The 14472-nt window shown below is 36.1% G+C and overlaps 1 protein-coding gene across 1 annotated transcript; it reads left to right on the top strand.

Moving 5' to 3' along the window:
* Positions 1–1589: 1589 nt before the first annotated feature.
* Positions 1590–12653, top strand: LOC101299068 (C2 and GRAM domain-containing protein At1g03370-like). The gene is made up of 19 exons (XM_004294619.1): positions 1590–1822; positions 2310–2507; positions 4112–4162; positions 4400–4497; positions 4748–4823; positions 5582–5710; positions 5795–5841; positions 6420–6552; positions 6695–6811; positions 8254–8283; positions 8381–8480; positions 9613–9719; positions 10039–10176; positions 10283–10387; positions 10664–10810; positions 11025–11078; positions 11644–11707; positions 11943–12004; positions 12090–12653. Exons 2-19 carry the CDS (start codon positions 2325–2327, stop codon positions 12201–12203), a joined length of 1755 nt encoding a protein of 584 aa, XP_004294667.1. The 5' UTR covers positions 1590–1822; positions 2310–2324; the 3' UTR covers positions 12204–12653.
* The last annotated feature ends 1819 nt before the right edge of the window (positions 12654–14472 follow it).

Raw genomic sequence — 14472 nt, 5'->3', positions numbered from 1 at the left:
CTTAATCTTATTTGTTTTTTTCTTTTCTTCTCCCACTAACAGGGGCGTGAGAGTTTTTTTCTTCTCTGTTAACTAAACTGTTGGTGAAGCTTCACTTGGTGGATGGAAGAACTTCCGTCACTGATAACCTAGGACCCTTTCCTCAACTGAAGAGCTCGATGTTTAGGTGCAATTTGTGGCTAATGTATAGTTAACCAAACCCTCGTCGCTCCAAGACTTGTTCTGAACTACAAACAACACAGTAGGGCCAACCTCTGCTCTTGTCAAGCTTCGTGCTTATTCCTTCCTACCAGAGAGGTTAGAGCCCTCTAAAGTGATAATTTAAACAACGTCTGAAAATGGTAATTTGTAATACCAAACAAGTAACAAAACCAAACTTATTGCACCTCCCATACAAATTATCAAAGAAAATATGTAGATCGACATCAACTCCATCATCAAGTGTGAAACAACGATGGAAAATTATTTCACCTCATTTTGATTCTTTATGTTTCAAACTCCACTAGGTTTTTTTTGCACAAATCTTCCTAACGCAACACCCATACTACGAACACACCACTCGAAGTGAAAGTTTGATGGCACTCCTTGCACCTTAATCCAAAGGCCAGCAACGTCCCTTGACGTCCTTCACCCTCCCGAGACCAACATATGGTGCAAGCACCAATGGTACGAGGGATCTATTAAGGGCGCCCTATCGAAACCATTGACCACCACGAAGGACGGCCACAATATGAGGGATATGTTAAAGAAAACCATATGACTGATCATATGGTACAAGCGGGTACGGCCACCATGTTCTTGAACCTAGCTAATACCAGCCATTAAGACGCTAAGAACTTTGAAACATTTCCATGAACGATCTTTTATTGAAAGCTCGAGGTTTCAATTACTTCCCAACCAAATAGGATTGGATACATTTCCATACAAGTGCACAACGATGTTTACCGTTAAGGATATACTTAAGGGAGAGAAATTAGCATACTATTGTTACAATTCACACATATATTATTGTCAAAAATGACCGTGTCATAGACAATCCAAAAGATGAAAAATATAGACAGTTTTGTAATCAACACTGCGTGCAAATCTCATCATTTTTATAAACAGAAAAGACGATGCCCGAACAGTGATTCAGACTTTTCAAACTGAATAACGGGCATTCCAAAGAAAAGAAATACATAAAAGGTCGCCGGGTCAGACCAACCCACCCAAAAACCCAGAATCATTCAAGACACTCGCGCCCGTCTCCTAAATCTTCCGCCCCCACCGGCGACTTTTCCGGCCACGAAGATCACACCACTCTCTTCCGACAAGTCAAGCTCTGAGCTTTCCCGGCCAAAATCCAAGGTATAAAGTTTCTCTACACTTGACGGCCTTTCTTTCGGGCATAAATTTGCATACGCTTTCTGAATTTTGGTTATCAGTGAATTGCGCCACCGCCGTTCGCCGTGATCGGCGGTCTGTGCGGCCATTTTTGGGTCTTTATGAAACCTTATTAGGATACACACAAGTTAACCTAACATGAATAACAAACGGAATTTGGTGAGAAATGTAAAGGTTGGTGTTTGTTCTAGTGGTGTTGATGAGTGTAGGAAGAAAATGATTCAAGTATGAAGATTATTAGGGATGGGGAAGGTTTTCGTGACAGTTGTGTGTATCGTTGAGGACTGATCGCCATTAGGATGCATTCACATTAAGTTAATTGAAAGTTATTGAGTTGAAATTAATCACAAGACTGATCTTTTTAGGTGAGACGGTGGAGCCCTCTTCCGGTGACGATCCTGGGAAGGATCGTGTGTAGTTCCTAGCTGCCATATTCACAGTGAGTTCATGCTTTTTCTTTCTCAAATGTTTATGATTGTCGTTTGTGTAAATTTCAGTGAACATCTTTTACATAGTTCACGAGTTTGACAAGAGTTAAGTGATATCTTTCGATGCTTTTACAAGGCTTTGTTATGATACGTTTGTTTGGAAAGATAATTGGAATAGCAGGTGTTAAAAGTTTGTTGTTAATGTGTTCATGATTTCTGGTTTATCATGATATTTCCGGGATGAGAATGTTGATGGCATGCTCTTTGATTTGATTCTAAGTTTGAACTTTTGTAAGTGGAGATGGGATGGTTTATTGGAATTTCGCAAGTTCTTGGGCTGTCTATATTAGGGGTTATTATGTCGAACATTCAGTAGAATCTTTTAACATGGACCTCACATGATCTTCATGGATTCCAATTGGGATTCGGGAACAGTCCTTGAAACCCTAATTCTTCTGCACAAGCTAATACTCTTTCACTTATCCTGATTACATTCAGAGGTTGAAAGGCATCATGGAAACTATGTCGTTGGATTTCCTCGTGCCGTCCTTGTGGGAGATCAAGGTTACTGTTGCTGCCTCCATCTATGTGATCTTTGCTTACTGGTTATTCACGTACAGAGGCCGTGGAGATGGCTACAGTGATCGCTCACTTGCTGACAATTCTGGTGAATCTGGGGATGCCATAGAGGAGAAGGTCAATTTTCTAATTTGAATTTTTGGTTTTGTTTTAATTTGAATGTTCTACATGAATATCTTTTTTGGTGTCAGAGTGTTTTTCTGAACTTTGTAACTTTGATATGATTGTTGCTTCATATCGGAAGTTTTTTGTTTTATTATAAAGATGGAGTCATTTCAGTTGTTTGAACTGACTTCCATGAGGGTTTTGTTTTTTTTTTTTTCAAATGAAATTTTAATGAGTGTTTAATTTTTAAGTTTAACTTCTGACTTTACATTTGATTGGGAATAAAATTGTTTTATTTTTCAGAAACGCGGAATATAGTTGTTTTTTATCAGTGGACCACAAATTGTACTTTCCAGAACCATAAATACAGTGTAGTTGCTCATGATGATTTATTATGAAGTCAAAACCAGTTAATGGATTTAAGACAACTCTTCTAGGAATGCGTACCCTCATTTGCATTATTCAGGGAGAGTCAAAACCAATATAAATTACAAAATGCGTTATTACAAAGTGGTCAACCCATTCTTGGGCCTTTTTAAAAGGAAAGAAAGAGAACCTTAATTTCAGTTATTTTGTTTCTGTAGGTTGTTGTTGAGTTTCATATACTGATGATCCCTTGGGGGTTCCAACCCTTAAGGCAATCCAATGATCCAAAAAGTAATTACACTCAATAACTATCTGATCTTTTTAATATGATCAAGTTTACAGATCATCTCAATCTCTTAATACACACTGAAATGGTAGTGATGATAAATATTTAAATGATTAGAGATAGTTTCTCTTATGTTTTAGAGATTGTTCATTATAGGCTATTTTGTTGGGCTTGAATGCTATTGTCTCTTTTTTCTCTTTGTCCTTTTATTCACGTTTTGCTTTTCAGATGTTTTCTTACCTGTATCTTAAAAAGGAAAAAAGATGTTCTCTTACCTGTTATAATAATATTTAGTTAATCAATGGACACCCTGTCCCCTACTTTGTATTTGTCATCCTATACATAAATATAAGATGGTCAATGTGTGTGTGTGTGTGTCTCTGTGACAAGTGCGTGAATGATGTTTGATTTTCTTGATTTTTGTAATTCTTAAATATCTCCATAAAACTGACTGTTCAGATCATTGGTACACATTGTTTTGCCCCATCAATTTAATCTCTTTGGCTTCTTATCATAAGGATCCCTGTTAAGAAGGGTTTGCATTTGGAATAGCCTCTTAAGAGGGTTCTCATCTGATAAGAAAGCAAGAGATCTATTGTGGACCTGACCCTCATTGAACTCCAATAATCTGACTGATCCACTTTAAGTCTTTGTTTGGGGATCACCCTTACTATAGTTATACTTCTTAGTGTAGTTAATAAAATCTGGGGTTAAAACATCAGAACTATATCAAAAAGATGGACACCTGTCTCAAACCCTATGCTAGTTATAAAGTCAAAATGTTTTGAAACTTAATTGGTTTTCAAAGCCAAAATTGGTGTGCTGGCTTTCTGAAGTGTATAATTCTGGTATTTACTCACACTTTTTGGATATCATTGATGTTGCATGATGCATTTGCTAATAAGCCTCCATTCATGGAGTAATTTTTAACTTCTCTGACATGGAATTTGCATTTATTTTGTAGATCGGCGTGTTGAAAGGGGATGCGCAAAACAATTCTGCATATTTAATCAAGGTATAAGATGATGGACTATTGTATTTTTATTTGAATCAGTGAAGACAAAAATAAAGAGCTGTTTTTGTTTTTGCTTTATTTATAACTCGGTTGCTTTTGGCTTAATGTTTTGGATGTTCCTGCCTTTATTATTACTAACAAGTTAATGAGATGGCCAAAAACCATGTTTGTATCAGAAAGAAGATTATGAAATGCTCTTTTACTAATGTGATGGTGCCTGCTTGTAATGCTTTGCAGGTTGAGCTGTTAGCTGCTAAGAATCTTATTGGTGCAAACTTAAATGGCACGTCAGATCCATATGCCATCATCACTTGTGGAACAGAAAAGCGATTCAGGTTACCCAATTTTGGTTCTTATAGTTTGCCACTTTATATTTTAATGAGTGGAAGCGATTTTCATACTCCCTTTATACACTTACACTTCCGTTTCAAGCACTTACCAATAACATTATGCCATACACTAAGGCTTTTATCAAAGGGGAGTGCAAAGATCACTGCAATAATGAACTTAGTAGGTATATGTGAGTTTGTTTATGTGTATCTTCCATTTCATTAGAAGGCTAAAGCACTATTGTTGCTGGTGCAGTTCAATGGTCCCTGGTTCAAGAAATCCCATGTGGGGAGAGGAGTTTAATTTTTCTGTTGATGAGCTTCCTGTCCAGGTAGCCATCATGCTTTATAGCACTTTCATGTTTGCACTGTCATTATGAGTTCAATAAAGAACTGAATGTTTATACCAGTACTTTTGATGGCATCAAGTTTTGATTGATTAAGTAGGCTTCTCCTGAAATGTAAACTACGTTTCATTTAATTAAAGGCAGTCTAGTCTAAATTATTTCATGCTCATGAGAGGGTCCCTTGTCAATATATTTGTTGTATACCTTATAACAAAGCATCTACTATATATATTTTTTCTTAAATGATTTTTTGATAACAGTATTCAATTCACTGTCCACATATTGTCATTGTTTAAATTTAATTAATTGCGAGGAATTGACTAATTTTCTGGAGATACACCAATGCCTTTTGTGTTTCCCTTTTATAGTTTATTTCTACTTATCATGTTCACAATGTTTTCCTGTCCTATTTGATATTTGGTAAGCTCTGATTGTTGATGTTTTTGTCAATTCCATTGTCTTGCATTTCCAAGTTGCAGGGTAAGATGGATTGGGTATTCATCTCCCTAGTTAGAATTAAGATTGTAACAAGTACATCCACAGTCTGTTATGATAATGTTAGTAAACACAAAGTTAACATTTGTTCTTAGTCTTTTATAAATGTTTACTTTTTACAAGTTCTACAAATTCAATATCAAGGAAGAAAGTCTTATTTTCTTAACTGATTATTGACCTGAAGTTTTAAACTGATGTATCTACCAATTGCCAAAAATAAGTGATGTATTTTCCTATTGGCCTAGCAGATTAATGTGACAATATATGACTGGGATATTATCTGGAAAAGCGCAGTTCTTGGTTCAGTCACTGTTCCAGTCGAAAGTGAGGGTCAAACAGGTGCATTGTGGTATACATTAAATAGCCCATCGGGTCAGGTAACTCTCTACTAGATGTCTAGACCTTTTTTGATTCATATTCTTTTTTTGCCCAATTATATTAGTGCTCTTTATGCTTGTCAGGTTTGTCTCCATATAAAAACAATAAGACTTCCCATAACTTCTCCAAGGTAGCCTTTCTCATTTTTATTTCCAACATGTTCTTTCAGCTTATCTCAACAGCCATTTATTTTATTTGTGTAATTCAGAAGTAGAACTTTACTGGTGATGTGTGTTTCTTAATCATGCCCGGAAGTGCATATACTTTCTGAGTTTTATTTTAATGTTTGTATGCTATGAAAGTTTTGATTTCAAAATTGCTTTCATTTTCCATTTACTGCACCAAGTAGGACTACAAGTTCTACATTTCCATAAGCAGCCCATAGTTGGCATAATTCTCCGGTTTTCTCCAATTAAGCTTTCTAGACCCATGAACAAAAGCATATTATTGATGTTACTGTCGATAATGATGACTTTTAAAGGAGTGAAACCACACAAAATTTTACACTCCATACTCCTTTCCTTTCTTAGTACTTCAATATTGTTAGTGTTACTGTTTTTTAAAGGAGTGAAACCACACAAAATTTTACACTCCATACTCCTTTCCTTTCTTAGTACTTCAATATTGTTAGTGTTACTGTTTTTAATTAAGGGCATCATTTTTATTTATATTAGAGAATATTATTATGTCTTATTACCTTGAAATCAGTGGTAGGGTTGTGAATGGTTATGCTGGAGCTAATGGTCCTCGAAGAAGGATACCTTCGGATAAAGAAGGACCCACAGTTGTTCATCAAAAGCCAGGGCCCCTTCAAACCATATTTGATCTACTTCCAGATGAGGTGACTGGGTTGAATTTTTGTTTATGTTAATATGTGGAGCTCTTAATGAGAATGTCTAATGTTTGTACATTTGTGTAGCTCATTTATCCATTAATTACATTCTATATTTAGGATAATTGTACTATGTGTTTGACTGTTTCAGCTTGCGGAAAATAGTTACTCATGTGCACTTGAGAGGTCATTCTTGTATCATGGGCGTATGTATGTATCTGCATGGCACATTTGCTTCCACTCTAATGTGTTCTCTAAGCAAATGAAGGTCAGACAATCATGCTTTTTTTATGATGCTTGAAATAAACTTGTAATGTTTGATCATGCTATTAGTTTTGTTTAACGCTGTTTTACTTCTAAAGAACGCTTGACCTTAATAAACATCTGTAAACAATTTACATATTATATTTATTCTTCCATGGTATAGAAACTTTGTTGAGTTACCAGGGAGATTGATTACCTAATTACAGAAGCAAAGGAAAGGAAAATACTTGTGCAATAATTTGTTAGCCATCTTATAAATACTGGTACAGAACTATGAACAATTGATATATACTTCTTTATGATAGTTGAATAGTTGGAGTTGTTACATCTTGGTCCTCACTAAGTTTTTTACTTTATTTTGTTTTATATATATTTTTAATTTATAGATCTCTATGATGGGATTATATCAGCTGTGAGCTACTTTACAAATCAATAAATCTACCTTTCTGGTTTAGATGTGGGTGTAACTCTTGTATAGTTTAGGTTTCCAAATTGCTTTTATCTCTCTTTAGGTGTGAGAATGTCCATGTCACCATTGACAGATATTATGCTCAATATATAATTCATTAATGGAAAGTACTTACCAAGATCTAATGACCATGCCTGATCCCTGGCAGAGACCCTAAGGCCCAGGTAGCTTTTTTGAAGAAGAATAAAATACTGCATGATTTGAATGTACCCTGACCCATCAAGCTAATAACCGATCCTCATTCTACTATTTCACGTGAGTTTAGTCCACTAAGCCTACTTAGCAGTCATATTTACACATTCATGGTTATGCCCTTGCACACAATGAATACATAATTAAAAAGTGTGGATATAGATGGTACTGGAAACTGAGATATGATTTATGTTGCATACATCTTATGAATTTCATCAAGATTATGTATAGATCAGGCAAAAACTTTCCTTGATATGAGAACTGAAATCTTGTTGCATAAAAATGTAATTACATTTCTGCTTCTAATTTGAACGACGTAACTATATTCATCATTGGTATTGTTCTCCACAAATGATATATTCAAACCTGTAAACTTTTTGAAAAGACATTGAACTCATGTAGAATCGCAGGTAGGCAAATTTAAAGTTGTCTGAAAGAAGGAACATGCTCATACTTTTCTGATTTCTTAACGGCTTATGTAATATGGTTCATGCTTTGCTTCTTGGACAACTTTTAAAAGGTAAAAAGATAGAATAGCATGAAACTAAAATAGCATGTTTCAGCAAACTGACTCCACACAAACCATTTTTTTTTTTTTGTAGACTATGTTTCTTTGTTATCTTGACTTGGGAATCAAATAATATGTAAATGCATGTCATTGGATTGATATTGGTTTTTTTGTGGATATATGGAAAACCTCTAAGTTGATGCAGATTCTTGTTTTTGATATACTGACTTTATGTGTTAAGTAAAATAATAACTGAGTACTTATTTACTTTTGACAGGTGCTCATACCAGTTGGTGATATTGATGAGGTGCTCTCTCTCTCTCTCTCTCTCTCTCTCTCATATTGAGATCCCATTTTTGAATGATTTTTAATGCTTAATCCTGTGGATCTTTTGGTTTATTAAGATTCGGAGAACTCAGCATGCATTCATTAATCCTGCTGTAACAATTATACTCCGCATGGGTGCTGGTGGGCATGGTGTACCTCCTTTGGGGAGTCCTGATGGTCAGTAATTTGGTTGTTTTACTTGTTCATAGGATTTCCATATGAGTGGTTATCTCATCGTATCTATTTTTGTTTTTCTTTTTCCTCGTAGCAAGAGTATCTCAGGGTATGGCAGGGGAAAAGTAACATTTTTCTTTTGGGGGTATGGTTATATAGAACAGTCCTGATTGTGGGAGCTGGACTCTGAATAGTATCAATGAACAATTTTTAAGAATAGGGAAGTAGAGTAGGATAAATAATTGTCTAGCATATTAAAAAGTAGGCTTTCTGATACAAATTGCTGGTGGTTGGGAAGTCTGGTGGATGATTGGAAAGGTCAAATTGTTATAAGAGAAGATGAAGATGAGTTGCACCTGTGTTGCCATTGCCATCTACCGTCAAATTAAGGTCCCATTAATATTTGATCAGACTTTGTGTGGATATTCCGTGGCTCTACATTAGGAGGAGCCTCATGGAAGCTAAGATCTGCCTCTTCTGTTTTACTTTTCTATGGATTAAAACGGTATAGTAGTCCTAACTAATATTTCGGAGGTGGAGGCGTAATGCCATCAGTTCCTGGTTGGCATTCTCGGTGATGCTTGGGCGATGGTGGCTTAAATAGCTGATGATAGTTGGGTTTAAAGTTTGAGAAGCTGAAACTGATTTTGGGTTAGTGTTTTTTTATTTGTCTTCAAGGACATAATAGCTGTCCGTGTGCTCTACTTCACTATGTCATCTCCCCGACAACTTTTGAACAAAATTAGTGCCTTGTGAATTTTGCCAAAGGAGAGTTTATGTGTTACTTTGTCGCTTTACATTTAGAGTAAGAAACAGTAGAAATTTGAACCTAATTTGTGGACTTATAACACTACACTGTAAATTTATCTCTGCATTCTTTTGTTGTTCTTGTTTTGGGTTCTTAAAACCAACAGGACATATAGATGTTAGGATTTCTAACTCGTAGTTATCTTTTTTGGTTCACTGTTACATACTAGCATAATGTTGACAAGATATTCCCTATGTATTATTGTATTTTATTTTTTATTTTTCTTTTTATAATAATTATTTTATGGACTGATCTTGGAAACCCCATTAACATGAAATACCTGGTGATATGGTGTTCTGTCTTTTTATTTTGCTTTCCCATTTCCAGGTAGAGTCAGATATAAATTTGCATCATTTTGGAACAGGAATCATGCCTTCAGAGCTCTTCAGCGTGCAAGAAAGAATTACCATGCAATGCTAGAAGCTGAAAAGAAGGTTCATACTACTTGTCTTATAGTTATTGTCAGTGACAAGTTCTCTGGTTTATACTTTATAGTTTATCTATATAGCGATGATTGGAAGAACTAAAAACTAGGCTTCTCAAGCTTAGTTTTGTACATGTGTTCTTCAGCATATGCAGAACATTTGGAAAAACAGACTCTTCTTATGGCTTTGATCAGTTTTACATCTTAGTGTATTTTTAATCTCCCTTCTATTGCTGATCATCTTTTTACTTTCTGATCTTCATATCTTATTTAGATATGGTTTGACAGAGAGTTAATTTCTCTTCTGACATGTTCTTTCTCGTATCTAGGAGAAGGCAGAATCTGCATTGCGTGCGCATAGCAGTTCTATAAGAGGAAGTCAGACTATGATTCCTGAAGATATCATTCCCAATACTGGGAAGCTCCAAGCTTTTATCAAGGATGAAGCTTTGAACAGTATATTTAATGTAATGCACATTATTATTATTATTATTTTTTTCACTCAACCGAGAGTTGGATTATTCTAAGCAGTCACTAATTAGTCTTTTTTTTTCTTTTTTCTTTTTTTTCCAGGATGCTTTCCCCTGCACAGCTGAGAATTTCTTCAATTTATTATTGAGTGATAATTCAAATTTTACAAATGAGTATCGTTCGGCACGAAAGGATACGAATCTTGTCGTAAGTATTTTTTTGTGTTCCATCAAGTGCAAGCAATTATTACATGACGGCCCTCTGTATTATAAACATGTGCAAGGGATAATGTGGTAGCTAAAAAGATGCATGCCAATGAAATGGAATGGCAAAGTGAAGTGAGCTCATGAGTACCAGAGTGCTTCTTCATAGCCACGTCCCTTGTACAAACTACACATTCTCAAAAATAGATGTCCCTTGTAGTAACTACGCATATTTTATGTGTGTGCCAATCTGAAATTTCATTTGATTTTCTATTTGCAGATTGGACAGTGGCATCCAGCAGATGAATATGATGGCCAAGTAAGAGAACTAACATTCAGGGGTCTTTGTAACAGTCCCATGTGTCCTCCGGACACTGCCATGACAGAGTGGCAGCATGCTGTTTTGTCACCTGACAAGGATACACTGGTGCGAAAACTTAATATTTTGTAGTGTATTGCCATTATTTTGTTATTTATGTGATTTGTTATCTGTTCTTTGTTGTATATTAGGATATCTTTTATTTTTTTTTACTCCCTACGTCCCCTATAATTATTTTGCCTACACACCTCCTTGTGCATTGGATATTCTTTGCATATTTTATATCCTTGCTATTTTCTCAGGAGTTCGTTTCTTGTTTCAGGTGTTCGAGACAGTACAACAGGCTCATGATGTTCCATTTGGTTCTTACTTTGAGGTATGTCTGCATGCCATATGTATGCTATACGCAACTTTGGATATATTCCTACTGTCAATACTCTCCTGAATGCTTCCTTCGTGTTCATGATAACTTGTCCTATTCTCACAAAAGGCTAAAAAATACTGCGAATGCTGCTTTTGGTTATGACAAAGTGAACTTGGAAAACTAATCCACTAGCCTACTGGAACTAAAACACAACCTTTGTAACTGTAGAATCCTTATTACTGATTTTTTTTTTTCTTCAGTATACATGTTGTCAATGTCAACACTTTTCTCAGTACTGAGTTCATTGGATTTCATTTTCTTTTTTCTTGAAGAATCAGCCATCTTCAATTTATTAAGAAAGCTGGACTAGTTCATCAAGTACTGGCTTTTAGTGTTCCGGAACATTAGGGAGATTACATTTATGTCATCATATAGATAAACTATATAATATGTTATCTGTCAGCTTATTACAGTATGGAGTTGGACACTAGTTGATATTTGCAGTAAGAGATTAGTTGGTATTGTTTGGTTGCCATTGTTATCTGAATATTCTGCTGACATTCAATTATTGTACCAGATCCATTGTAGGTGGAAGTTGGAGACTAATGCTGAAAACTCATGTATTATAGATATAAAAGTGGGTAAGTATCAATTCCCCCATTTGATTCTGACCTTATGGTCTGCAGTTCTGATGGATCCTGTTGCTAAAAATTGCTTGAAACATTTATATTTGTTACCTTTTACATGGTGGGGGTGGTGCGCATGAAATGCTGTGGAATTCATGTGAAATATGAAAGCTAGGAAGGAATATGCTGAAATCTTGTTTTCTAGTTGGAATTCTTTGACAAATCGGTCACAATTTGCTACTTGTTGCAGGTGCACATTTTAAGAAATGGTGTGTGATGCAGTCTAAAATAAAGTCGAGCGCTGTTAATGAGGTCTGTTTTATTGGCTCAAATTTTATTTCCTCTATGATAAGCTGCCTTATTGAATGGTTTATGATAAATTCTTCACTAAATGTAGTACAAGAAAGAGGTTGAGAATATGCTGGAAATTGCCCGCTCCTACATTAAGTCAAATACTTCGGCCAGTGAGACTGACAAAGCCGCTTCCTCACCCTCTCAAGAGAGCAGCTAACCGTACCAAAAACTATCAGATTGGTTCTCTTGTTCATCAGGGAAACACAGATGTAGCATACTTTCTTTTATACAATATTCACAGGTATAATGAGACTCTGAGAGGGACATGGTTAATCATATCGAATAGGTTTATCTTCTTTATTCCACTTGTAACTTCACCCTGTCTCCTTGTGAGAAAGCTAGTGGTGGTGGAGTCTGTCCAGTTCTTCATTAGAAATCGAGTCTTTGGTTTTGTCTCTTCTCCTATAGGGGGCAGTGGAGAAGAGAATGGTGCATGTAAAAGATCTCATTTTTTCCCGTTGTATAAATTCATACCTGCTAACTATACTGAATTTGTATAGACTAGTTTCAGTACATTTCACTGACACTATTTGTGATGCTTGATGACTAATTTGCTTGGTTGCTTGCTTGTTTGGATGTCTGGATTAATTATATACGGAGTTCGATTAATATTGCCGTGTACTATCTTATATTGATAATAGCCAGTAAGCCGGATATGATGATTTACGTGATCTGCATGAAATTCATCCTCTTCTGTGTCTTTTCTTATGTGCACTTGGTTAGATTTATAGCAATTGGCCTTGTGCACTTGCAAGCAATAAAGTCATCAATTATTTCATCTTGTAAAATTTAAACTGTCTGGTAGGGTTAAAGCTATGCTCTTTCCCTTTGGTTCCGCCTTGTGCTTGCACTCCTTGCCTCCTCCATTCATGTTCCGACTCCCGACAGTGAAGCGGTTGTGAGGTTTCCGACTCCAGTTTCCAGCACTTGTGGGTCTCCCACGTATTTTTCACTCCCAGATTTGGCATAACCACTCACGTCTCGGCTCTTGGTGGCGATGCACCTCAACTCCTCAAGTCTTATTTGGAAACATTTCAAACTTTTCAGATTTTACGTCAAAAACTTTTGAAAATTGGATGCTCCTAGATCCAACCCTGCATGCCCACACCAGTCACTGAGCCCTGCAACTGATGTTTTCCATTGTTTTGGAGCGCAGCACAGACGCCTAAATGCTGAAAGGCCCCATTTTCCCCTTTGCCGGATTTCGGTGGCTACTTGGAGATATTTCCAGCTTCAGCTCCCCTATCCTCTGGTACTTGGTACTCGGGGAGATTGAGTCTTTCTTTCTTTGGGTTGGGGTTTCTAGCTCCTTGGTAGCAACTGGTTTCTATAGGAGTGTCATTTTCTTTCTCCTTCAGAGGGGCAGGAGTAGTAACTAGTTTGACATTTTAGAATTTTACATACGTAGTTTATGAATTACTACATTGCAATATCGATCAGCGCACCTAAACGAATTATAATATAAAATTTGGGAGAATTCTGATACAGAATAGGTCATGAAGAATGAATAAGATCTTATTGGAAGTGTTTCATTAGACGGATATCCTGAGCAACGTTTAAAGTTTAAACAACACCATCATTAGTTGCCTGATCTGTAATTTCTTTCTCTCTAATTGAGATCAAGAAAGCAATCCAAAAAAGAAAAAACTTTGAACACAGTTTGAGGCCATGCAACTACGTACAGAACTTCATCGATCGCCAATAAATTGTAGCAGAAGGACAGATAAAGATTGAGCAAGGAAACATAGAGAGAAAGTTGTTGAGTTTAGAATACGAAGGATTTTCAAACTACAATTGCAGCAACTCGCGCTAACAGATCTATCTTACATAGTCGAATACATCGACCATGAGGTGAATTCTTTTACATGTTTCACTAGTAAATGTTCCTTCAGTTCTGCTTATGCTTCTGTTGCTCATATACAAGCCTGCATTCATGTCAAAAGCATATAATACCAATCAGTTATACTTGTATCATCGAAAACAATGTCTATCTAGGTTTTAGTAAAACGTAATACTTAGACGTACTCGCCAACATCTTTATTCAATTCCTCGGTCACCTTCTCCGGATGAGGATTAACAGAATGCTCGGCTACTTTCTCCGCTTCAGCTTCTCGTTTTTTCCAGTATGCATCTTCTAAAGGACCATCTTCAGCCTTGACAATTACAGCTATGAAGAACAATAAAAACAAGAAGAGAAAGATTAATGAGTCGATTTGTTTTGCTGCCATAGTTTCTGAAAATATTTCTTCCTTTTTGGGAGGAACTAGTACATAGGATTATGAGGCTAATATATAATAAAGGTCAGTTACTTGCTTAGTTAAAAGGGTCTAAAAACATGTGGAGAAGATAGAGAGATGCGCACATATATGTGGCGGGAAGTCTGGGGAACCACTACAACTCTACAAGAGACCATACATATTGACAGT

This window comes from Fragaria vesca, linkage group LG3, assembly GCF_000184155.1.
Source record: "Fragaria vesca subsp. vesca linkage group LG3, FraVesHawaii_1.0, whole genome shotgun sequence".
Classification (NCBI taxonomy): domain Eukaryota; kingdom Viridiplantae; phylum Streptophyta; class Magnoliopsida; order Rosales; family Rosaceae; genus Fragaria; species Fragaria vesca.
The sequence above is the reverse complement of the archived record's forward strand: the minus strand, read 5'-3'. Positions and strand labels throughout refer to the sequence as shown.